This window comes from Leptonychotes weddellii, chromosome 9 (assembly GCF_054177405.1).
Source record: "Leptonychotes weddellii isolate Sample4059 chromosome 9, ASM5417740v2, whole genome shotgun sequence".
In the NCBI taxonomy this organism is placed as follows: Eukaryota; Metazoa; Chordata; class Mammalia; order Carnivora; family Phocidae; genus Leptonychotes; species Leptonychotes weddellii.
This window is the reverse complement of record NC_138377.1, coordinates 19,225,327-19,252,903: the sequence shown is the minus strand read 5'-3', so window position 1 is coordinate 19,252,903 and position 27,577 is coordinate 19,225,327. Positions and strand designations below refer to the sequence as shown.

General features: G+C 37.0%; 1 protein-coding gene across 15 annotated transcripts in view; it reads right to left on the bottom strand.

The window, feature by feature from the left end:
• Nucleotides 1-27,577, bottom strand: part of CEP128 (centrosomal protein 128) — a 381,239-nt gene that overhangs the window by 243,175 nt on the left and 110,487 nt on the right. For all 15 annotated transcript variants that reach the window (XM_081830112.1, XM_081830117.1, XM_081830119.1 and 12 more), the window contains 3 exons: nucleotides 26,807-27,157; nucleotides 18,758-19,408; nucleotides 13,399-13,563 (listed from right to left, as the gene is read on the bottom strand). In XM_081830112.1, coding sequence (XP_081686238.1) covers nucleotides 13,399-13,563; nucleotides 18,758-19,408; nucleotides 26,807-27,157 — 1,167 coding nt within the window. The remainder of the gene's footprint in view (nucleotides 1-13,398; nucleotides 13,564-18,757; nucleotides 19,409-26,806; nucleotides 27,158-27,577) is intronic.

Here is a 27,577-nt window from a genome sequence, read left to right as displayed (position 1 = left end):
CCTCACTGATATGAGGAATTCTTAATCTCAGGAAACAAACTGAGGGTTGCTGGAGTGGTGGGGGGTGGGAGGGATGGGGTGGCTGGGTGATAGACATTGGGGAGGGTATGTGCTATGGTGGGCGCTGTGAATTGTGTCAGACTGATGAGTCACAGACCTGTACCTCTGAAATAAACAATACATGTTAAAAAAAAAAAAAAAGTAGAAAGGGAAAAATGAAGGGGGGGCAATCAGAGGGGGAGACGAACCATGAGAGACTATGGACTCTGAGAAACAAACTGAGGGTTCTAGAGGGGAGGGGGGTGGGAGGATGGGTTAGCCTGGTGATGGGTATTTAAGAGGGCATGTATTGAATGGAGCACTGGGTGTGATACATAAACAATGAATCATGGAACACTACATCAAAAACTAATGATGTAATGTATGGTGATTAACAAAACATAATAAATTTTTTTTAAAAAAGTGAATAAATGAACCCCCTACCCTTACTTAATCACATTCCAGGTAAATCCATGTTCTTTTATTTAAGTAGGTTTCAGACAGTGCACCATAGTTGTTCACCATCTGCATGTGTTCCAAAACCTAAAATTTAGGAGTTAAGTAAGCTCTTCTATTCTGTACTTCTATACCATTCTGTATTGACTTATTCACTCATTCAACAATTTTTATAGAAGGCCCACTATGGTAAGACATTCTCCTGAGTACTAGGGACAGAGTGAATAATTAAGACTCCTGTCCTCATAGAGCCAACAACTATCTACATGAAATGTCATCCCTTTTATTTTAATAGCCTCATTCTTCTGGCTTGAGAATACCTACCTGAATACTAATTGCTCCCAATGAATTAGCGCTTTTTCTCCCAGTTTCATGTTTCAGAAATAGCTCTACAAATGGAACAAGCACAGCTAATTCTGAGGGAGAAATGGGAAACCAGCAGACATTAATCCAATCATCCTGTCTGATTTGAGGATATATGGATTAATAAGGGGAGATGATATTATTTAGGCACCATTATGACTATTCCCTGGTTTTCTAGTGAATTCAGAAGAAGTAATTCCACAAGATTAACCAAAAGCCATCATATTTCTATAAAACTAGATAGCTCAAGGTATTTTAGAGACTATTTAGAAATATGGAAGCAAAAGTGGCTTTGTGGCACAATGGATAGGGCACTGACTGGACTTCTAGAAACATGGAAGACACAGTTAGTCCAACTTCAATGTTTCAGCATGAATGGACACAAATGTCTATGTCTTGGGAACATAAAAGGAGCTTCTCTGTGGGGGAGAGGATGGGGCTAACTAGACAGATACAGATGAAGCTGACTATAGCAGTCTGTATGATCCAAAAAGGAAGATATCCTAGACCATGACTAAGTTTGAGAAAGAATCTTAAGAGAACAAACTCAACCCTAAATTCCACAAATGAGGAAACCAAAGTTCAGACAGACTAAATAACTGGACTAAAGTTAAAGAGGCCATAACTATAACTTGAGTCCCCTGGCTCCTAAGTGCTCTCCATTAAAATGCCAGATAAGTTCTTAAAACTGGAATTTAGAAAGCCAATGTGAAAAACTCAGGGAAGTTATCAGCTGGTTATGTGGGGACTAATACAGCCTTAAAGTATAAAGAATAACAAAAAATACTGCTGAATGAACACAGTTACAAATGAAATATGTGACATATTGGGAAATTCAGAACAGACCACAAATTAAAAAAAAAAAAAAAGAGAGAGAGAAAACATCAAGCATGCACAACAAGACTAAACTTCTAGGGGCTATCCATCTAAACTGGAGATGTACCCTGCGTGCACATAAAATCTGCTCTTGGCATTTTTAATCAAAAAGTATACTAATCACACAGTAAGCAAGGTACAGTTCCATTGTCAAGACAGCAAAGATTTTATGAAGCTTCCATGTCAGGACAGGAAAGGCTTACACTGTTGACATTTGTGTCTAAAGTAAATAAAAAAAAAAAATACTGCTCACAGTCTCATCAAACACACATATGTGCACATACACAATGTTGACTGGCTTCATCAATGGACCTGTAATTCAAAGGATGAGAAATGTTCCTCTAATTATATATTTATGTTGCACACTCTTTACAACTCAGAACATTCATTTTCCCAAAGGCTGTAAAGATTATAAGGAGACACAATCTTAACGGAAATAGAACTTCAATAAAACTAGAGCATGTCCAAAACGTTATCTCCTTGGCAGAAGTTTATGAGATTCCTTCAATGCCTTAAGAGTCCCAAAAGAGCCACTTTATTTCCAATACGGTTGGTTACAGGACATGAAAACAGTTCTTCACATATCTAAAAAGAAAGAGTTTAGCAAATAAAGCACACTCACATGACTAAATAAATCATTAATACAAAGCTACTGTTATTCCTTTATTGAAAACTAACTTGAATAAGCAAGTATGACAATATTTCAGCTCCAAGGCCATCTTTAATACATCAGCAGTGGGTGAGGGAGAGATAGGATGAGAGGCAGAGAGAGCTCAAATTATATTAAAGGTTGGAATTAAAACAAGTATAATATAATTCAAAGTTATTGGAAGCCTGGCATGTTGAAACTATAGACCAGCACATATCACAAAAAAATTTTGAGAAAGAATATTTCTGTAACTCAAGATAACTGCTACGCCTAAGCCTTAAATCCAGGACACTAGCATTACAAGGCAAATTATGAAACTCTCCTGAACAAAAATTGGATCTGTCTGGAAGCCATTTATCTAACTCTCTAAAGAAAGCTCACATTACTTACGCCAACAGAGTTGACTCAGCTATAAGGAAGTTAAGTTACAATGAAATGCCAACCAAGGCAGAAACTGCAGAACAACTAAAAGAGAAGGATCTACTGTGCTTATTACAGGGTATCTGAAAGGAGTTTCATCTAGAAAATTACCACACTGCAGTTCAAACTGTCTTGCAAAACAAGAAGCAAATAAGTAAACACATAAAACATTAAGTCTTGGCCACACCACAACTACTTTTTGCAAACTTATTTCTTAAAAATATAAGATTTTACATGATGGTGCATTTTTTAAATTCGAAGTATGGCTATATGTTAAATGTTCAAATTGGTATTTAAAAGTAAACAAAACAAAACAAAAAAACAAAGCAGCACTTCCAAAATCAACAGTTCAGATCAGTTTGAAAAAGTCTCCATGGATCCAACCTATGTATATCCTTTGCCCTCAGTGAACCCAACACTACTCAGGAATAAAGAGGACAAGGGAAGGTCATAAACTGAATTTTTTTACCCGTTATAAAAGTGCAATAACATGCATTTCCTTCCTCACCCACACAGATATTAAAACAACAGATAAACTTGAGCTCTTAAGAATAATAGGAATATCTGCCCCTTTTCTTGCCCCCAAGGCACTTTTATAGGAGCTTCCCCTAGGGTTCCTACTACTTTGTGTGTCTTTCATGTCTGTCTCCTTACCAGACTGTGAATTCCTAGGAGTAGAGATCTTATTCTTTATTTAAACATCCCAGTACCTAGTAGAGTGTCTCATATAGCAGTCAATAGATACATTTTTCTGAAACATACATATCCTTTTATGTTCCATTCATTCTAGTGAGCATTATTTTGTGTGTGTATGCTCTTCGGGCCAAACAGAATAGACCCCAACTATACAACAATGAAAAAAACAGTCTCTGAACTAAAATGACTTCTTAGGTTTCTGTAAGTTGCTTTTGCAATAATTTAATCTGTAAACTCACTGAGGACAATCATCTTGTCAGCAACACGTTACTGTAAATGGCAAGGCCAGTTGATGTCACAAAAACGAGGGCACTGCCAGAAGAAGTAATCAGATGCAGAGTAAGTTTTAAGGACAGAACCAGTAAGATCTGCTAATGAATTAAGTACGGATGCATGTGTGAGTGAATGAGAGGCTTCTTTTTATGTATTTAATAAGCAAAAGGACACTGTAATTCCTACTAGAAGATTGGCTTCCTAAAATAAAAGTGTTACTATTTTGTAGGTTAGATATACTCTTTTTTCTCCTCTGTAAGTAGATGCTTTACACTATTTTCTTCAAAGGAGGGGAAGAAGTTACAATTAATAGTATGCAAAGAATAAGAACTGAGAGCGCTGTGAATTGTGTAAGACTATTGAATCACAGACCTGTACCTCTGAAAAAAATAATACATTATATGTTATTAAAAAAAAAAAAAAAAGTAGGAAGGGAAAAATGAAGGGGGGGAATCAGCGGGGGGAGACGAACCATAAGAGACTATGGACTCTGAGAAACAAACTGAGGGTTCTAGAGGGAAGGGGGTGGGGGTATGGGTTAGCCTGGTGATGGGTATTAAAGAGGGCACGTACTGCATGGAGCACTGGGGGTTGTACGCAAACAATGAATCATGGAACACTACATCAGAAACTAATGATGTAATGTATGATGATTAACATAATAAAAAAAATAGAACTGAGAGCATCAGTAAAACAGTAGAGCTAATAGAAAAAAAGTAAGGTATAATTAGAACACTGGATATATGGGGCACCTGGGTGGCTCAGCCGTTAAGCGTCTGCCTTCAGCTCAGGTCATGATCTCAGGGTCCTGGAATCGAGCCCCAAATTGGGCTCCCTGCTCCATGGGAAGCCTGCTTCTCCCTCTCCCGCTCCCCCTGCTTGTGTTCCCTCTCTCGTTGTGTCTCTCTCTCTGTCAAATAAATAAATAATTAAAAAAAAAAAAAAGAACACTGGATATATGATTTGATACACATTAAAATTGGGGTATGAAAGATTTTCTAATCCATAACCTAGTCTTAGGCAGGCGTAGGAAAGTTATCCATAAAACAGAAACAGAAAAAAAAAATGCAAATTCAGATTTAAACTTCTAACCCCACTTAAGGAAATTATTCTTGCCTCAGGCTTTTTAGTATCTTTTTCTAGGAGAATATTGAGCAATACAAAGATCACTGGCAGCATAATCAGAAAGGTGTCAGGATATGTACTGGATACACTCTAGAAATTAATATTCAAAGTTGGAAACAAAAATACTGCTAAACGGTATTTTATGCATTCATTAAGTTTTAGGACCATTTTGCAATTATTACGTATTTCTCTTAAGTCGAATGCTAGGAAACAAATAACGTTATTTAAAATCAGCCACTTTTGATGCATTTCTATTTCTGAAACAAAATACGGACAAAGAAACAAACAACTAGAGTTTCAAATTATGCATTTGGAACGAACATTGTTTAATTTTCAAAAGAAAACAATGTATCATTCATCACCAGAGAAATGTTTATAAGCTTACAGTGTCTTTAAAAACCATCAGGATTTCTTTTTTTTTTCTTAAAAGATACTTAAGCATGCATTTATTCTTATGAAAGAATATGGGGAAAAAAAGTTTAAGAACAAATTTCCAAATAATATAACTTATGTGAACAATGAGAACCTGTTGGTTGTTTTCCTAAAATTTACAGAATATTGCTCATTTGACATTAAATGACAAAATGGATAGGGTCACTTTAAGTTGTAATTTTAAAAATCTCAAAAGACAAAAAACCAAAACCTCACTTAAAACAAACCTGGACATTCATTTTATGTTCCCTTTTAGGGTCTACCGAAGCAAGCAAGCTAGGACTGCTTAACTCCCATCAAAGCACTGAAACAAATATAGAACGCTTCATGCAGCCTTTTCCCCTTGGCTTTCCACATCACAACCAGCTGCATGTGCCATTATTTAGCCTAACTCCTACACTATGGGTATCACTCACAATCTCAAAATTAAATGAAATCAAACTAACAGTAGTACAGGATTTTAAAGAAAAGTGTCCAACAAGACTACTTTCCTCTCAGGCCCTTGTAGTTTTCAACCACTCAACGAATTAAGGATTAAATGGTAGTCCTCTCAAATCAAGTCGAAATCTGGGATGAAAAAGATGCAAACTTTGACTTCACTCACTATATTCATTTAAAATCAGCCTCTTTGATTGTAAATGGTTGGTAGGAAAGGTCACTGCCAATGGAATAGTGTTTGAAAATGGCTTCTCCACACATGTTCCATTTTGGAAAGTAGAGACCACATGTACTTCTATACAGCCTTTATTTCTTGCCCCGTCTCTGCCACAGCTGTATGTATAACTGCCCCCCATCAATGCACAGTCACTTCACCTTTGCATTCTAAAGATTTTTATTTATTTATTGAGAGAGATAATTATAGACAGAGAGCATGAGAGAGGGGAGAGTCAGAGGGAGAAGCAGACTCCCTGCTGAGCAAAGGAGCCCGATGTGGGACTTGATCCCGGGACTCCAGCATCATGACCTGAGCCGAAGGCAGTCACTTAAACAACTGAGCTACCCAGGCGCCCCACCTTTGCATTCTAAACCTGTTTCTTAAAATCTGGCATAGTGTTTCATACATGGTAAGGACTCTGATGTTTCAGCCAACTCTCTGTAAAAGTCAAAGATTACTCTGGACTTAATGACTATAAGGGATTCAGTTAAAAGCACTTTATAAATAATAAATACAAAACAAAATTTGTAATTTTACCTTTAATTTGACCATCTTATCTTCATTTTTTTTAAGATGACAGCAATTTCACAGGAAATTACTCATAACATCTTAGTCAGTGTTTATTTAGAGTATCTGGTTTAAATTTGCCTCCAAATTAATATATGGTAGCTACAGCTTTCTTCCCTTTATTCTAGTCACACAATTTAAAATAGATGAAGCACCAAAGAAATAGTAAGTCCTGCCTAAGGATGGCCTAAAGTATAAATACTAAACACTACAGTAAATGAAAGAAGTCAGCAGCTCATTTGCTTCTATTTCTTTCTTGCTGTTCTGAAAAAAAAAAAAAAATTAAAATCGGAGAATTCTGCCTGCTACGAAGAATTCTTAGTAAAAAAATACAGAACTGTGATTTTGCAAAGTAGTGAATACTTTATAGACAGCTGACAATCATATATATTTTTCCACATGATGAGAAGTACCAATCCTAAACAGATGGTCAAATTAGAACCAAAACACAAAATTAAACAACACTGATTCATTTTTTCCTGTCACAGATATATTTTATGTGGTAATATCAGGTTTTAATTAGATTTTTCTAACAAAATCACTGATGACTTCTTTTCCAAAATTGGTGTCAAGCTAAAAATATAAAAGAGTATATGGTAATCTGTTGAATATAATAACCCTAAATTTAAATTCAACACTATGAGTTCAATGAAAAGATATAAATGTGAGTCATTTTACTGGTAGTAAATAAAGGGAAAAAATAAAAGGAATTTGTGCTCATATCCTGTTTCCACCACAAGCTGTGCAATGTTGGGCGAGTCACTGTATTATACTCTCAACCTCAGTTTCCACCATCTGTAAAAATGGGCATCATAATTACATTTGCAAATGAGAATTACCGTTTTTCAAAGATCCATATTTTGTATTAGAAAAATATCTCCCCTAAGTGTTTTTATCCAATATAATAGTAGCTTTAAAATATGTTGCTAGGTGTCACTTCACAAATAATTTGAATAAAGCACTTCATGGGAAAGAACAAAAATACATGTCTATGAATCCTGATCTACTCAACACTTAGGTTCCTATAAACCACTATAGCCTCGGATGTCACAAAATCTGTGGCCTTACAGTGTCTCCTAATTGTGTCATCACAGTTTCTCATCTCCTGAAAGAATAATAGAAAAAAAATCCGCTTGAGAGAATTCAATATACTACATAAATTAGCAATAATTATATGAGCTAGCTAAGAATCCCAGATAACCTATATAATCTATATACTGGTTCTTATAGATTCTGGTACAACAGGAAAAAAAAAAAAATAGAATTGGTAAGCCTGATTCCTATTTCCATTTCTACCAATGGACAGCTGGTGCACTTGGGCAAGTCAATTAACTCTTTGAGCGAGACCTGCCTCATCTATAAAAGAAGGTGGTGGATTAATATTGTTTAAGGTTCTTTTATACTTCAGGGGCGCCTGGGTGGCTCAGTTGGTTAGGCGGCTGCCTTCGGCTCAGGTCATGATCCTGGAGTCCTGGGATCGAGTCCCGCATCGGGCTCCCTGCTCGGCGGGGAGCCTGCTTCTCCCTCTGACCCTCCCCCCTCTCATGTGCTCTCTGTCTCTCTCATTCTCTCTGTCTCAAATAAATAAATAAAATCTTTAAAAAAAAAAAAAAACTTTAAAAAAAAAAAGGTTCTTTTATACTTCAGAATTAAACTGATGCAAAGTGTTTTGGGAAACACCACCTTTGCACGATATTCCAGTGCGATCTTATAAACACTGAGATACTGCTTTTTAAAAATAAAAGCTAGCACATAGATTTTCTTGTGGGGCAGAAAAACAAACTACTGAAGAATCTTCCAACACTGTCATGGCTAGCTATAGCCACAAGGTATGTGTACCCATGTGACAGCATCTCTCATAACGGGGGGAGTTCTACATATGGTTGTGATTATGGGTGGATTAAAGGAGAAAAGCAAAATGAGGAGAGTGGATACCTCTGGCTTCCTCCAGGTTTGGGTATCTAGTAGCAAGAAGCCTGTTTGCATAATTCTCCTTAGAATTAAATCAGTAACAAATACAAATGAAAGCTCCAAATATGGAAAGTACTAGATCATACAGGAGAGAAATTACTTGATCTATAATTTTAAAATAGAAAAGACACAGCAATGTAATCAACAAGAGAATGCCACATTCACCAGATAAAATATTGGGTGTCAAATAAACTTGACTTTGAAAAATGTTCAAGGACACAGGCAAATTCAGAACACAAAGCTGTGCATGGAGAATGATCCCAAATGGGATCTGTGTATCTGTGTGTGTAGAAAAGAACCCCAAAAAGAATTCCACCAGAACTCGAATGCAAGAGAGTTAGGTGGTAAGATCACAGGTGAGTTTTTAAACCTTCCCTATAAAGTACCCTGCATTATCCAAGTGAAAATCTGTTTTATAATTTTTTAAGTTCCCTCTTAAAGAACAAAATAATTTTCTAAACAATTTCAGAATTTATAAAAATGAATGTAATCAATAAAATTACTCTTTCTCTAATATCTGAAAATTAATGTATTATGTCTACATTGGACATAGGAAAACAATCTCAGAACATTACTATCATTTTTCATGCCATTTTTCTCACTGCTTATAAAAATACCTGAACAAAATGTTGTATATATTTTTTCATAAAACAGCCATACTTCCAAAACATAAGGTTCAAGAGAATAGACACAGTATAAACAGAACAATCTACAAAATAATATTCTCTTAGTTTCAGACACCATATTTATGTCTAAAACATCATGTAAACGTGTTCAAAATCAAAAACAATGTTTAATACACTACAAAATTACTTGGAAAGCTCCCCAAAGATGGCCAGTATCATTAGTAAACTCATACCTACTTTAACAAAAATTTTTTAAGTTGGATCAGATACAGGTCTGTATAGAGAAGACATTTAAAATCTTCACTATGTAAACTTTGATGTTGACTTGCTGAGCAAAAATGGCTTAATTATATGCTAACTCTTTTGATGATTCAGATTCCAGTGAAACCAATAAAAATATATTTCTGATAAAACAAACAGCATTATGAGTTTCCAGGTAAATGCCAGAAGAATAAAAAGATTAATATTAATAAGATCCTTTTAGAACAAAAGAAGAAATCAAATATTTTCCTTTAAAATTTTAAGCAAAAGGAATAATAAATTTCAACGACACTACAAAGTTCTACCTAACATTTCATGAGAGCTTTTTCCCCAGTAAGAAGTTCATAATAAAGTTTTAAATGCATACAAATTCTGTGGGTTGCACAATACTTGTTCTCTATGTCATGTAAAATTGAAAAAATAACATTTGATGTTAAAGCAAAATCAGATGTTGGAAAAAATGCATTTTATTACCACATATCACCACCGAATACATGAGGAAAATATGCCAAAGTTAGTTATTCTGTACATATATCCTAACAGCAATCTTCTACTGCTGATTCAGGCTGCTGATGCTAATGGCTTTATATGAATTGTGATGCAATTTTAACATTTCTTAGCTTACAAAGTAATAACATGACAAGAAACAAAGACCTAAAGTAAGCGGTCAAAATAGTAGCAAGACATTTAAAAAAGAGGGGAAGTGCCACTTCGGCCACTAAGACGGGCATGCGAGAATAATGCTATGTTAGGTAAACAAGAAAGGCAACCCTTTTGATTATAGCAGAATCACATTTGAAACCCCTTCAAGCCCTAAGGCCCATTTATCAAGTTCAATGCATTGCTTACATAGTAATCTTTGGGCTATAAGTCATGGGACTTTTTTTTTTTTTCCACTGAAAATATATCTTCGTCTTGTTTTCTTGTTTTTATTTTCTGCAGTCTGCTGTCCCCCCCACACACACACAAAATGAATGTACATATACTCATAGGTTACCCATATTTTATCTACATATTACACGTATGTGCAAGCATGTATGTATGCATACACACACACTCCTCTTTATCCACAATTCACTTACAAATTACCTACTGTGTATCTGGCTCTGTGCCTGATCTTGGAGATGGAAAAACAATCAAGATTGGGTTCCTGCCCTCAAATAGAAAACATAATTATAAAACTGCCCATTTGTTTGGTTTGCTTAACACACATGCCTTCAATATCACTTGCTAATAGAACTGCCAGCTCTTTTCACAAGGGAGCCTCCTTTGTGGGCCATCTGTCTCAAGTGATTCAACGCAGTCTGGTTCTAAACTTCCAATCTGCATAGTTCGGCAATAATTCCTACTCCCAGGTCCCTGGCCCTTCACTACCTAACATTATTAGATGGACCACAGGCAGTCAATCAATACTTGCTGATTGGTTGAACCACGAGCAGCATTTATTTGGAAACACAACAATAACAAAATAATGGCATTTACTAATTGATAGCTTATTAGATATCAGTTACTCTGCCAGGCACTTTATATATTTTTTCACATTTAATTCTATAGTAGAGGTATCATCATACCTTTTTATTTTTTTTTTAAAGATTTATTTATTTATTTATTTATTTGAGAGAGAGAGAATGAGAGACAGAGAGCATGAGAGGGAGGAGGGTCAGAGGGAGAAGCAGACTCCCTGCCGAGCAGGGAGCCTGATGCGGGACTCGATCCCGGGACTCCAGGATCATGACCTGAGCCGAAGGCAGTCGCTTAACCAACTGAGCCACCCAGGCACCCTCATCATACCTTTTTAAAGATGATAAAACTGAGGCTTTGAGTTTTAAGCAATATGTTTAAAGCCATACAGCTAGAAAATGATTTACACTCAACGTTCTGCCCATACCCACTAATGCTATGCCGCCTCTCAGAGAGCAGAGCCCTATCTATAGATGGCGGGACCCAACAAAATTTTGATTCATATGTAACCATATACTATGGCACAGGTCAACACAAACAGCTAAGTGAATCCAAAGTATGTAATAATCATGTATACAAAAAATATTTCTAAAAGAAAAGCAAGCATAGAAGCTATACATATATATTTACATTTGTGTGTTTAAGATTATTATATCTTTAAGATTACTCACGAGTTAGACTCCAGAGACATCTTTTCTCTGCATTAGCACACACTGTCAAGACTTGACTATACAGTTTTAACAACTGAAAGCGATTTTGTTTTTCATGATCTGTCTACAAGCATTCAGTTGCAGACCCGTGTCTTATCTATATCCAACCCTCAGCTCCCAGAACAAGGCCTGCCACATCCTGGATGCTCAATACATAGCTATGGAATACAATCATTAACTCTTGAAACTCTGTCGTAAGGTGAATGTTCCATTTATATGAACGTGTGATAACACGTATATATCTAGAACATCACAGATAGAATCAGTGAAGAAACATTTATTTTAAGCAGAGCAAGGTAAACTTACATCCCAACATAAGAAATTTTCACCACTATTTCTTAAATGCAAATGTGTAAGTATAAAACACGTTAACACAATCTTCTGGCTAGAATTTTAATTATGAAAAAGTTGAGAAATTTAGCATTATCTCCACAGCAACTACACCCTGGCAACAGATACAGTAAATATGTGTGAACACTGGACACACTCAAAACAAAGCATGACATAAGAACTAAATTGCAGCAGTTGTCAAGATTGTAGGCCTAAATTTAGCAACTTAATTTAGCACATTTAATCATAAACACCAAACTTGTATCTTATTTCCTTGATTTTAACAATTACTAGAAAGGTAAAAAAATATACCTATAAAGTATAGTGAATTTTGCAGAAAACATAAAGAGGAAAAGATTAGTAAAGTGGTTAAGGAAGTTTCTTCCTAGAGGTGTGTGAAGCATTTTATGATACCCCACCCAGTGGTGGCACCTTCCTCATACATGTAACCTTATCAAGTACGGGACTCATTTGACCCTGTCTATGTTGTCTTATTCTACTATCAGTAAGTACTTCAGTGGTCATCTTTACATTTGACTTCTATAATACCCAACTACCAATCCTTTTTGGAAGTTGGTGGAAGAAAAATACTCTGTCTTCTATTCCTAGTTGACTTTTGCCACAAAAGTAGTGACTCTCAAAGTCCCTAGTATTCTACCCAATGCCTGATATATAGCAGATACTCAAAATAAATTCACACATCTACTGAAAGGAAAGCAGTAAGCCTGCTAGGGATGTTCCAAGGTTACCAACCTTCTTAAGCTTCAGTCTCTGAAACCGAAAAAATGAGCATAATAGTATCGATTTCATAAAACTTCCATGAGCATTAAAAGTGCCTCGCACATAGTGAGCACTTAACTATTACAGGTTTTATTTTGAGCCTCAGTTTCCTCATAGGTTAAAAGGGATCAATAAAATCTAACCCAAAGAGCTGTGAGAACTGAATAAGCACACACATGTAAATCAACTGGCATAAATGCCTGACATATAGCAGGTCCTCAATAAACCAGAATTCCTTTCTTTGCTACCCTTGCCTCTAAACTCCTATTTTAAGATCCAGAAGAAATTTAAAAATCAAATGTAGTAGATGGTTAATAGTTGGTTGAAAGTTTATTAGAAGGCTGGATTTTTATTCTATCATTCTTTTTGTGGCACCAATATAACTTTCCTATGAAAGACTACAATTAGCATTTATTAATACATAAAATGGGGGCACCTGGGTGGCTCAGTTAGTTAAGTGACCAATTCTTGATTTCGGCTCAGGTCATGATCTCAGAGTCCTGAGATTGAGCCCCACCCACGTCAGGCTCCGTGATGAGCGTGGAGGCTGCTTAAGATTCTCTTTCTCTCTCTTCCTCTCCCTCTGCCCCTCCCCCCCCACTTGCAGGCACACTCTCTCTTTAAAAAAAAAATCACATAAAATATATTCCAGAAGAAATACTAGAAGAAATCTGAGTAAGTAAAATTAGAATTCATTCGTATTTTTACCTTTTCTTCTAGCTGGTCCTTCAAAGCCTGATATTTTAGCTTCAGTTTTCTGTTCTCATTTTCATTCTGGGTTAATTCCTCTGTCAGCCTGTCACACTGTGATTTCACCTTCTCTAGCTGACAACGATGGACTTTAGCCGTATTCTTATCTTCTATACTTTCTGCCTGAGAAAAAGAGGAGAAAAGAAAAAGTCCACTGGCCACAGCTAAATTGTACACCAAACAAATTACACATTTTATCAGTGGGCAAAAACTTCAAGATTTTGCTCTAAGCGTCTGTACAGAACATACAAAGGAAAGGAAATGCCCCTTGCATTTATTCAATCACTCCTTAGTGCTCACTGAGCACTTACTCAGTGAAAGGTACTGTACTGGGTGCTGAGATAGCAAATATGAACAGTAAATTGCCAGATGCACCTATCAATTCTACAACAATGAATGATAAGTGCTTAACGAAGGCAGAAGCAAATACTGTGCCAACCCCAAGATGGCACCCCAACTCTGCTGAGAGGGAAAGGAGTTGTGAGAGGTGTCCCAAAAAGGAAATACTATGACCCAGTACTGACTGATCAGTTTCCTCCTCTATAAAAGGAGCTTTACAACATTCCTGTTCAACCTCTCTCCTGGGTTTTGTGAAAGAACTGTGTGCTTTCAGTACAACAAAATTACTGATCCCACCCTGTGAGGCTGAAAGTATTATGAATTGTAGCAGCCAAGAAACTACAAGTAACTTAACTTGAAAAGGAGTTGATCAGTGATTATTATTTCAGTGCCAACGTGTAATTAATAAAGTACCTGGTTTCTTAACTTTTTTTCGAATATAACCAGAATCAACTTTAAGAAAAAATTAGGAATAATCTATTCCGTGTACAATAAAGATTGGCCAAGTATGTGAATTTTAAAACTTTTAAAATAACAATGATGCAAACACTTCCTATATGTCAGGCACTGCTCTCAGACCTCTTTGCATAGTTTTTCCTCATTTCTCACAACAACCTGACCAGGGAGGTACTATTACTACTGCCTCCTTTTTTGAAGCTGAAGCCCAGAGACACTAATAACCTTGCCCCAGGATATGTAATAAGGAACTGCAGAGCCAGGATTTGAACCCAGGAATTCTAATGTGCAAGGCTTTCAACTATTCCACCGCACTGCCTTTAGGAAGGTACATTTATCATTTTTAAAAACCAGCTGGGTACAACTTAGCAATGTTAACTGGTCACACCTACCAGTTACTAACAGCTTGTAAGCAACTACCTATGATCTGTTTAAAACACATGTTTTAATTTCTAAAATACATGTTCCTTTTTACAAGTATATTTTATGTGTGCAATCAGGTATGTAGGAATTCAATCACAGGAATCAATTTCCTGAGAGGAAGTTTTGTCAGCTTTAGACAAAATCTGTATTATATTCACCTCACAAAATTCACCTAAGACTGGATACCATTTTAAATTAACAAAGGAATTGATTTTTAATAAGGAATCCTGTTTTCACAACCCAAAACAAAATTACAAACTAAAGTCTCTCATCAGGAAAATTGCTCAATTATGATTTTAAGTTTCAACAGAATGCTTTGCCTTTTCTTCATGGCTAATGCAACTCTTGGGTATAGAAGGTTCCCCATAAGGCCTGTGGAGAACTGAAGCTGGCTCAGGGAGCCTTAAGAAGCAGCTGTGCTTCGCTCTTCCCAACACTGTCCCTCTCGGGTGATGTCTTCTGTGATAGTCAAATGCGGTATATATCCAACACTAAACTGGGCAAATGCTACAAATCAGGGTTTCCTCCTTGACCCCCCCGCCGAGAGGCTTTTTTAAAACATTTACCCACATGCCAATGCCTAAATTTGACTTAACTTACTTCTTGTGATTTTAGTACATTTACATTTCACTCTAAGGTTTACAAAGTGATGCTGTACTCTCAAAACCCTGTGATAAAGACATTACTAGTCCCATTTTATTGATGAGGGGGGGGAAAGGTTTAGTAACTTGACCAAGATCATATAGCTAGCAAGTAGAAAAAGTACGGAGCTCAAATCCTTGGTCTTTTGATCCCCACCCCCCAAAGAAAGGCTCTACCAAATGATTTCTGTTGAAATCATAATGAGGTAATAACCCAATATCCTTCAAATATTAATAGTAGCTAGAGTATTTCATTAAAATATTTTACATTTAAATTTAAAAATAGGCCTAAGTAGTCCTAGATGGGGAAACCATAATTCGTGCAGAGAAAAAAATATGGCTAACGCATCAGCATTTATTAGACCCAAAAAAGTAATAAGGGTGAAGCCAAAAGACAAAGAAATAGAACATTTATAGAGCTATTTGTCCAAAGTCCTCTTGTACATAATTCAGTACACTAAGTCACCTGTGATGACATTATCAACTCCTTCTAACTGATATAAATAAGTAAAAAGTATAGGATTATGTTAGTGAAATAGCAAGAGGTAGGGGTTTTTTCCTTATGGGCAACTCATTCAGTTTACAATGAAAGTGCTCACAATCTCTGGTTCTCCTTTTAAGCTCTTACGCTGCTTTTGCACCATATTAAAGAGTGGCTGAAATACCCTTCCTCTATTTCTGTCTTCCAAATTAAAAAAAAAAAAAAATGCCTAAAAATTTCAAAATATCTACAGAGTACTTCTAAGTTATATACTCTTTACACACAGGTAATTTCTCAAAGCTTTACTGTCATTTCACTACACATGAATACAAAGCACTTCCTAAAGAAAGGATGGGGGAAACTGCCCTGTCTCCTGTTGAATACTATCCACTCTGTTTTGATCCAACCCCCTCACATTTCTTCATGGACCTTCCCTAGCCATCTCTGACAAATGGAATGAACACGTTTTTAGTTCTTCTTTTAACCTGCCACATTTGACACTCTTTTTTTAAAAAAAAAAAGATTTTATTTATTTATTTGTCAGAGAGAGAGAGCGCACCAGCAGGGGGAGTGGCTGGCAGAGGGAGAAGCGGGCTCCCCGCTGAGCAAGGAGCCTGATGCGGGACTCAATCCCAGGACCCTGGGATCATGACCTGAGCTGAAGGCAGACACTTAACCAAGTGAGCCACCCAGGCGCCCCGCACTTTCAACACTCTTGACTATACCTTTCTTGAAATGCCCTGCCTAGGTTTCCAAGACACCATTCTTTTCTGGTTCCCTCCTGTCTCTCATATAGTCCTTTATTCTTACCTGCTAGAACCTTTTTCTCAGTACTTCCCTTAAACATTGGTGTTCTAGACTTTCATCCTCTTCTTTCTCCCTATATGATCTCATTAAAATCCCATGATTTCAACTACCACCAATGGGTCACTGGATCCCAAATATTCCAACTTTAATCTCACTTTCGTCCTCAATGTCTAACCCATTAGGTACTAAAAACTGTTCTGCCTAGGTCTTTCATGGTTAGGCTTCCGTTCCTTTCTACCTAACTCAACATGCTAAAAAACAAACAAACAAAAACTGGATTTGCGACTCCTCTCTCCAAATCTCTCTTCTTTCTGCATTATCTACCTTGACAGTCTCATCATCCATCTTGTCACCCAAGTCTGTGCCTAGTCATCCTTGATTCTAAACTTTTTTTTTTTTTGAAGATTTTATTTATTTATTTGAGAGAGACACACACAGCGAGAGAGGGAACACAAGCAGGGGGAGTGGGAGAGGGAGAAGCAGGCTTCCCGCCGAGCAGGGAGCCCGATGCGGGGCTCGATCCCAGGACCCTGGGATCACGACCCGAGCCAAAGGCAGCTGCTTAACGACTGAGCCACCCAGGTGCCCCGATTCTAAACCTTTTCGACTTATAGCAGTGTAGTTAAGAACACAGGCACTTGACTACCTAGGTTCAAACCCTGTCTCTGCTACTTTCCAGCTCTAAGACCTTGGACAGTTAACTTTCCACGCCTCAATTTCCTCATTAGAGAAGAAATACCAAACAATCTGCAGGGATGATGTGAGGATTAAATGGTTAACGCGTGTAAAGTTCTTACAGTAATGACTGGCATGAACTAAGTGCCGGAAAAAAAAAAATGTCTGCTAGTATTACTATTATTGTCACAGCCAATCAATCAACATGTGACATATATTTTATTTTAAGATTAGCTCTTCTCCATATCTCTGATTCTACTTTTGTTTATGTCCTCATCAACTCTGACAGACTATTATGCCATATTTCATCAATATTAAGACATATTTTTCCACATTTTACCACCTCTGTCTTGGGATATTGTCTTACATTGAGAGTATGTTAAGTTTCAGAAGTATTTTTTTTTTCTTAGTAGCACATAATGATGAACCTTATAACTGATGGTATCTTAGGTTGAATGAAATATAGTAAGGCCCTCCTACCTATTCCCCCAGTCTCCATTCTGCTCTGCGCACCCCAATTAATAACCCCAAATGCACTATTGCCAGTAGACTATATGCAACTGGGGGAGAATTCATAAAAAGCTGAAAGCATTCTACAAATGTCAGCTATTTCATTATAATTTCATCTTTCACCAGAAGCATTTTTATGGTAGTTGTATTTCAAGGAATTTGAAAAAAAATTATAATTAACCCTTGAAGACTTATCTACTTATTCACCTATTCAGTGGATATCTACAGTGTTCCAGGAACTGTTCTAGGTACTGGAGATATAGGTGTAAACAAAACAGACTCAAATCCCAGTCCTCATGGAGTTTTCATTCTAATAAAGGGAGACTAAAAAATAAATAATATGGAATCTATATCATATGATGATAAGTACTACGGAAAAAAACTAAAGCAGGAAGGAGGGACAGATTTATCACACTCCTGACAATCATGTTATAAAATAATTCCCCTGCATGGGGATAAGGCTAATACCATTAGACCCTAGAAACATTTCCCCAAATGCAAGATCTCAGTTATGCATTTACCCAGGCCAACTTTGATTTGGAAAAGAAAGGGTAAATCTCAAAACCCTTGGGTTTACACAGCTCATAAGCTGATCCACTTTAGTTACCATTAATAAAGGACTGTGGTTATGACTTCTATGGCCTTAACAAGTCTTTGCCTTTTATATTTTAGGAGGTCACAAATGTTGAATGAGGGCACGTTTCAGGTCCACGACTTATTGCCACCTCTGCCTTTCCTGAACTCCCAAAATAGCTAAACATTCTTTTTAAACAGCTTCAGTGCTCTGAAATAGGTGCTCCCAGGTGGCTGCTAGAACTCATTTCAACCTGGCTGAACAGGCATGAATAAGCCTCTTTACTGCTAGTTTTATCTTCCCTTCAGTGCTTAGGAATACAGAATGATCTCTGAAAGTTTACGCTTTATTAACTTCATGAGCCACCAGAAAAATTCCTTCAGTATCATCAGGATAATTCAGCGCAGGTACCTTCAGTGTCCTAATATGATTCTCAGCCTCACTCTTTTCTTTCTTGAAGTGCTTCATCAGCTCCTGGATGTTCTGTTCGTGTTTCGTTTTCACACTCTGCAATGACGATGTGAGATCTTCCAGCTCCCTCTGGTGAACGTCTCGTTCTAGCTTTAACTGTGTAATGATTGTATCTGTTTCTTCATCTCTGGATTTCACCTGTGTCTTTAGGTCAGCAAGGTTCTTAAGCACCTCTTTCCTGGCTCTCTGTTCCTCGGCTAATTTATTAGCGAGATCTGCCCGGATGGCACTCAAGTTCTTGATGGCCTCTTGCATCTTGAGAAGTTGGGCTTTGTCCCTGGCCTGGCTCTTTTTTAGCTCTGTGATTTCTTCTTCCAGGTGAGCTTTCTCAACTTTCATCTGGCTTTGAATCTTACTCTGATGCTTCAATTCACTTTCTAGCCTTTGGATAGTGTCCAGGGAATCCTTGATTTCTAGTTCAAGGTCAGCTTGATGAGCCTTAACATCACTTAGTTTCTGCTCCTTACGGTGAAGCTCCTCCTCTTGAAGGGCACGCTTGGTTAAGACATCGTTCAATTCCTTTCGAAGATTCTCTATTTGTTGTAATGCTGTATAAAGCTGGCTTTTCAGTTCATCCTTTTCTTTTAGAATCTATCAGGTTAAAAAAAAAAAAACTATAAAATCCATCAGAGAGACTGTCAGAAAATAAAGTTTAATACACAGGAGAAGAAAGATCCATAAAATAGTATTTTGTATTTTTTCCATTTTTTAATGAAAAATAGCTTTTAGGCTAGAAAAAGAAAAATACAATTACCCTGATATAGCACCACACTGAAACAATATGTTGCAGATTTTCATCACCAACACATATCAATCCTTGATTATAAATAATTATTTAAATGTAGGATAAAATTTAGCAAAAGAAGGGGGAAAGAAAAAGATTCCTATTATAGTTTACCAGAGGTTGAAACAATATGTTACTTAAAATAACAGTTCTTTGCATTTCAATTGCACACTTTTAAAAAGGAGAAACCTCAAAATAGAGAAGGAAGACCATATACGGAAGCATGCAGATACAATCTAAGAAAGGTTTTGGTACAATCAATCATTATTAATAGAGTCGGTAGGGACAGGAAATACACCAGTATGTAACTGGGAGTCTCGAAGCCCCATAAAGATATAAATGAGATTAAGATTAGGATAGGTGGGAAAGGGACACAAGAGAAAAGTCAAGGGACCAGACGTCCATCACCCTTTGCCAGACTCTCTGCAGGGTGAAGGTGGACACTGAGGGATGGATGGAGGCCCAGAACTACCCCTCTCATCCGCACCACCTCCCAATGCAATGAAAAAGCCAGCAGCTAAGGAAGCTGGAATCACCCCCCCTTCCCCCCAACACTGGCACCAAAAACAATCTCCATCTCTGCTTACGGATGCCTGCCATGGCTTGAACCGGAAAAAAGAAAATTAAGATTCTCATTTCAGAATTAGAAATAATGAATAAAAATGCAAATACTTACAAGGCAGTTTTACACTTTATATTTTATACTTAGTATGAAACAATTCAAGATAAACTACAATGAGTCAGTCACTCCAAAGAAACCATTTCCTCAAAACCCTGTCAGTTTTAGCAGGGAAAAACAGCATGAAGCCAGCATGAGAAATAATAAAAGGAGGTGGTTAAGCAATTGAGCTCTGACCACAGAAAACTGAATGTGATTCTCAGTCCAGTCATAAGTCACCCTAGGGCCTCAAGGAAATTATTTATCTTTATAAAGATAATAATGGCACCTGTATCATAGGGTTGTGATGAAGACTAGTGGGAAAGAGGAAAAAAAAAAATCGGCAGAGGATCAAGTTCAAGGAGAAGCCAGGATCCCAGGGAGGCATTCGTGTAAGACAGTAATCAGATCTTTGAAGAGCAGGTATAACTGATAAAGCAATGCCCCTGGACTGAAAAGACTAAGGACCACAGAGGATAGAGTTTACTTTGAAAGACAGGAAAAATGGCTAGAAATATAGGTAAGTCTAAGGGTAGATGTATTATTTTTCTACTGCAGTGTAACAAATTCCAACAAACTTAATGGCTTAAAACAGTACCATTTATTGTTATCCTGTTTCCACAGATCCCAAGTCCAGGAGAGGTATTGTGCCCAGGGTTTCCTAAGACTAAAGTCAAGGTATCAGCTGGCCTGTGCTCTTACTTGGAGGCTTTGGGGGGAGAATCCACTTCCAAGTTCATCCATGTCGTTGGCAAAATTTAGTTCCATGCGCTTCTTAACACTCTGGTGTCTATTTCCTAGCTAGCTTTGGGCCAGGGTTTGCTCTGAGCTTCAAAGGCCACCCACACTCCTTGGCTCATGGACCCCTCAGATTCTGAAGCCAGTAACACCACAATGAATCTTTCCTGTGTTTCAAATCCTCTGACTTCCCATTCTCTCAACAGCCAGAAAAATTTCTAGGCTTTTAAGGATTCCTGTGATTAGATCAGGCCCACCCAGATCATCTCCTTATCTTAAGGTCAACTCTGCCATATAACATAACCATGAGAGTGATCTCATCATGTTCACAGGCTCCAGGAATTAGGGTGAGTCATCTCTGGGAGGTCACTCTACTTACCATACTAGAGAAGACAGAAACCGACAGAATCGAGTCTTGGCTGTAAGGATAATGCAAGAGGGGCCTGAGAACGAGGAGAGGTGGCTTCAAGACAGTGATTGATGTTTGGAACAGATAACATAGGCCTCTGGCCAGGAGTTAAGAGACTTCCATGCAGCCCTGAAGATAAAGATTTTATTTTCAAGATGAAGCTCTAGCAGGTAAAACATCTTTGATTACAAAATACTACATTATCTTCCTAAAGTTGGTTTAAACAGCAAAGGTATTTATTTTTCTGACATAACAGGAACACCAGAGATGGAGCACTTGAAGAGTCCTTCAAAACTCAGGCACTGCTACTCTACAATTCTGCAGGTTTTGCCCTCGGTTTCAGTATTCCAAGCATCACATCAACTCATGACAAAGGTGGCAGCCTTAGAGTGGACAGTCACAGACTATGTTAGTCAAGTTTGCTATTTCTTTGGCAATACAGATACTAAAAACTAAGTAAGTTCTATTTGCTTTTTGTTAATTGCTTGGCTAGCAGCCACAGCCCAAGATTTTGTCTAGACATTGTCTCCGAGTCTGAAAATGACAGTGTCTTAACTGCCACCTCAATATCCTGGACATTCCCAGGGGCCCTCAGTCGAATAGGTTTTATCTTGAGGGAACTCAAAACAATAGACTTGAATCCCCTTTGTCTGGCCAAGAATGCTTAAGTAGAAGCACTTGAAAGGGGCCTGAGAAATCAGGCTTGTTTTTCACCTCATTTTTATTTCAGCTAAGTTTCCTACTTCCCTCTCTTGCTTGGACTAACTTCAGCAAGGACAGATCATTTGGCTATTCCAACACTGAAAAACTCCAAATTATCAGACCCCGTGTATTTGGATTATAGATTGCAGATTTTCAGTCTCTCTACCCGCCCCCCCCAAGAAATCTTGCGCTCTGCTTTTATTATTTATTTCTCTCTGCTTTTAGACAGGCAGGCTTCAACCTATACTTGTCTTTCTCTTGTGGAACTTTTCTGAAGGCTGCAGTAAGATCACAACACATGCCAACATCCTAAAGTTTTCATACCAGTATTAAGTGACTGGTATGAAAACTCTGAGGCACACCATCGCTGCCCCAAGATAGGATTTCTGATGGTTCAACTAACTACTTCCAACAGCACAGTTTGTCAACTTTCCCTTTAAAAAGGTATGATCCTCCTGTCCCCACTTCATTTCTCTACTTAGTTAATCCTACATTTTAGGCTCTTTTACTTAAAGCTCCTTACTCCGAGAACTGATGTTTCATATCAGCTTGAGTATCTTCTGCTCAGAGTAAGAGAAAACTCCAATTCAAGCTGACTTAAACTACAAGGTAATTTAATATCATTCCAGGCAGAACTGTTCCAGACATGGTGTCAAAGCTCTAGGTCCAGCTCTCGGCACTCCTCCCGGCAATACCTTCTTGTGTGAGAGACTTCGTTCTCAGGACCATAGCAAGACAGCCAACTGCGGCCACTGCAAGCATCACAGCCGAATACGACAAAACCAGAGAAGGAGAAAAATCTCTCTTATGTATCTTCTTCAGGAGTGAGTAAATGTTTACCATAAGCTCCCCCCAACAAACTTCATAACTCATTCTTCATTGCTCAGAACAGGGTTATGTGCTTGGTAACTGGCCTACATTAGTTTCTGAATGGAATGGAATGGATTGGGGCAGAGAGTAGATGGGGATAATCAAGACCACTATAGAAGCCAACTGATGTTTCTAGGTAAGTTTTGCTGGTACTAGTCAGGAGCAGAAATGGGAAAAATAAGAGTTGGGTTGATTCCAGACTGAAGATCAGTTAGATGTGTGAGGTGGAAGAAAGAAATCAAAGATGCTGGTGAGCATGTCATCAGAGTAGCTTTTCACAAAGTCCAATCTGACAGGGAAAAAAAGGATTCCAGGAAATGACTGGTCAACCAGAGGAATGTGGAAAGATCAAAATCAGATGGTAATGGTTAAAAAAGGAAAAGGAAATAAAAGAAGTGTGTAAGATCAGAGACTGAAATTTTGGAACTAAGGATCTGAATTCACATAGAGAAATTACAGATGAGGACAAATTTTACCCACAGAAATTAGCTGCTGAGTGACTTGAAGGTCACTGTAAAATGGGAAATTAGTGAAGTTTAAGGATGCTGAAGTTTAAGGTTGCTGACTTGAGCTTTGTAATCACCAAAGATGACAAGAATTACATGTAATTTAACAGGCTGAGGGGAAGCCAGGTGCAAAACTCCTTGAGAAATATAGAGGCGTAATGGAAAAATATGTAGAAGTCAGGAATAATGAGAAGAGAATGTTCTAACCAAGCAAACCCAGCTTCCAAAGAAGAAAAGCTGTAAGAGAAGATAATGAAGGGAGGACTGAAAATGGCTATGTGAAGCCAGAGAATGATACTGTCTAAAACCATAATAAGAACAGAAACCAACTCCTCAAAGCCTGACCACAAAGTACACACAGATTTTTGGGCTTGTTTTTGTTTTTTAATTAACTAAAAGGTAGAAAAAATTTTAAAAAGAAATAAAAGTTATTTTTCTGCATATGAAGGTACATGCACATGGACTGCTGGATTATTCTAATATATCAGTACTTTTAGCCTTTCTAAAATTGCATAGGACAGAACCATATACACATTTAAAATGTACTTTAGCACTGATCCTTGTTTTTCAACCTTTAAATTGGAAAATTCAGCTTTTAAAAGACAGTATATATTACATATACTCCCTTTTTCCTCAGCATGAAGGCAATACAAAAAAAGAAAAGATGGAAATTTAAGATTCTTGAAGTCAAATATTGTCAAGCAAAAAGCTCAATACAGGGCAAATCAATTCTTCTGCCAACTCAGCAAGAAAACAAACAACCTAAGAAGCATTCTTATCATCCATATTAAAATATAGATCTATGATTTTGGAAATATTCAGAAAAGCATACATTGTGATCAGAATCCAAGTTCAAAATTTTTTCCTTTATCATTTTCAAAACAGGTATAAGAACCAGTAACTTCAAATAGCACTTTAAAAGATAGAGAAAAAAATAAAAAATTAAAAAGATAAAGACAAAAATATCACAATTAATGATTAGATTATTTGTATCTACAGAATTTTAGGTCTTCCATTATATGTTTATCTACATATCCCTAAAGAACATCATATCATGATGCCCTGATGTAAACATCCATGCCATTTTCTTTCAAGGAAAGTATACAATCTGATCTTTCTGGGTTTTTTCTGCAATGTTATGCTATTTGTGGTGATATGCTATCCATATCATTCGATAACAAAGTAGTTTTGTAATAGGATATATATCTAATAATCTTACCAAACTTCCAAAAATGTAAAAAAACAGAAGAAAAGTAAATAAGAGCAATTTTTAAGAGAATACAACTCTTTAGCCTTCTACTACATTTTTAAGTGGCAAATCTTAAAGCAGAAAATAAGTTATGCTGGAAAAAGAGAAATGGAAGTAGACAAAACACAAAACTGCATCGTTTGAGCCTGGAAAATGGCTCAACAAGGCTACTTATTAAACAATTTACTCTGCAAAACATAATGTGTTTTATTTGGAAATTAGTGTTATTTTTATTTTAATATATACTTCCAAATATGCCCTACAGTCACTTTTTGAAAATAATTAGTCCAAAAAAACAAAAACCAAAAACAAAACAAAAAAAGAGTAGGCTGTATTCCTAATGCCTTAGGGTGGCTTTGTGATTTTATTAAGAATTAAATACTTCTTAGAGGTATTATTCAGTAAGACATAAAGATATAGATGCTTGTTTCCAAAATTATTTACAATGTATTTCCACATCTCATGGATTTACCGGACACTTGCATGTGCAATGAAATAGCTGTTACCCTTTCTTCCTTGATTAACCACTGCTCTAACTGCAACATGCCGCATTCATTTTTAAGGCTTTTAAAGTGGAAATTACAATGCCTGCTGTGATAATTGTGATACTACCCTAACTGTGGCAATCACTTTAAAACTACTCTTTGCTTATCATTAGCAATGCTAAGTGATAAAAATAATTATATCAGGAGCATTCTGGGAAATAACTGTTTAACAATTTTGAATTTTCTAAAAAACTCCATCTAGAAAACTCTGCACCATGGATTAGGATACTGTCTGATGACATGGACCCTTCTAAATTTCCTCTAATTAAGTAAAATCCCCAGATGGGTTTCAATCAATCAATCCCTCCCACCCCCTTCTTTCTAGCTACCTCCCCTACTGTCATGCTCATTGAACCAGTTGCCAGCCCAGACTGACAACAGAATAATCAAGGTAGAGCAATTTCCTGGGATCAGACCAGTTCAGATTCAAGTCTGAAAGCTTTAGAACTGCTTTACCTCAGGGCAACTAGTCACCCAGTGTGTGTCAGATGGGTTAAATTGAAAAGCAGTCCAAAATGAGTGCAAGGTGATCGCTTCCTCCATCCTCTATATGTCCACAAAATTTATATCTAAATGGTAAAGCATCTTTTCCATGACAGCTCATCTGAAATAAGCATCTGTCACTCTTAAGTGCTGACAATTGATTTTATAAAAGTAATTGCCCTACATTGTGTTTTCCTTTGAAAGAAAGTCAACTTATCCAAATGATTATTCTTCTGGAATGTTCAGAATTCTTGACAAGTGACAAATGACAAAGCAGAAATGATAAACCAAGACTAAACACGGATAAAAATCAACCCTGACTTTCCTGCTTATTATCTTATAAACATTTAGGTTTAATTCAACCCAAAGATATAGTTGAGAATCAACACAGGAGCATAAAATCCATTTAAAGTAACTGATTATACAAGGGAAAAGATGATGTGCAATGCATACATGGATCAGTGAAATGCTTTTTGTTGCAATCAAAAGGCACAAAAGCAGAATCTTAAAGAGGCTTGTGACCTGGTAATACTGCTCAGGCAGTGAGATTGTGAACGTCATTCATTCAGTGAAACCCATTATAGTTGCTGCCAGAAAATGGTCCAGTAGTAACTACTGCATTTTTAAATACTCATTTGCAACCAACACTTACTTAAGTTGAAATATACTAAAAATAAGATTTTAAAATACATGCAACTGGGAGAAAAGTCAGGTGATATTATGGAAAACTTCGTGATTTTTTTTCCAACTGAACATTAAAGAACAATTTCAACTTAGGGAACTAAAAGCTAAACTGGGGGAGAGGGATGGATCTCTTTTAAGGGCCAACTCTAAAAACTCATAGAATGTTAAACTATGAAAAAGACTTTAAAAAGATAAAAAACTAAATTACTTTTTACCTTGCAATAGCCAAGACATAAAGACTCTTCTATCAAGGACATCTTGATAGATTACATGCACAGCATGGCACTCAAGTGTTTGTTCGAAGGATGGATGAATGAATGATCACAGCAAAAATCATTCCTTAGGAATCTGGCTTTTATACCTGATTATTCTTGTCTGTCAGTTGATCAAGAGTTTCAGACTGTTTCTCCAATGCTCGCTCTAACTTCTTATGCTTAAGCTTCCACTGCCTGATGGACTCCTGAGCTTTCAGTTTCAACTCTTCTCTCCTCTTCTCTGCCTCCTGTCTCAGGGCCTCTGACTGCTGGAACTCGAGAAGGTACTGCTCGGCCTGCTTGGTTGCTTCCTCAGCATGGTGAGTCAGCTCTGAGATCTGAAGGTCGGCATGCTTATGTTTGGCCTCACAAGTCTCAAAGTGATTCTGGATCTCCTTAAGTTGATCCAACATCTGTAGTTGCTCCTTTTCCTTGTGCTCCAACTGATGTGTTAAATTCTGGGAATAAAGCATGAGAAATATTAGGAACACGTTCTTGTCAAAACTGGATGTCTAACAGCATCAAACAAGAATCTCTAATGTCACTGAAATGGGAATCATCTGTACCAAATTTCATTAGTAGTCAGTCTAGAAGATATGAGTCCCTTTCTATGTATTTTATAGGCACATTAGTTGGGAATAATTCTTTATAGAAATATTTTCTCTTTTTAGACTATTTCATTATCAAGAAAGGGAAAATACATATTTTCCAATTGACTGTCACCAAAATAGAAGGTCTTTTTTTTTTACTATTATGTTATGTTAATCACCATACATTACATCATTAGTTTTTGATGTAGTGTTCCATGATTGTTTGCGTATAACACCCAGTGCTCCATTCAGTACATGCCCTCTTTAATACCCATCACCAGGCTCCCC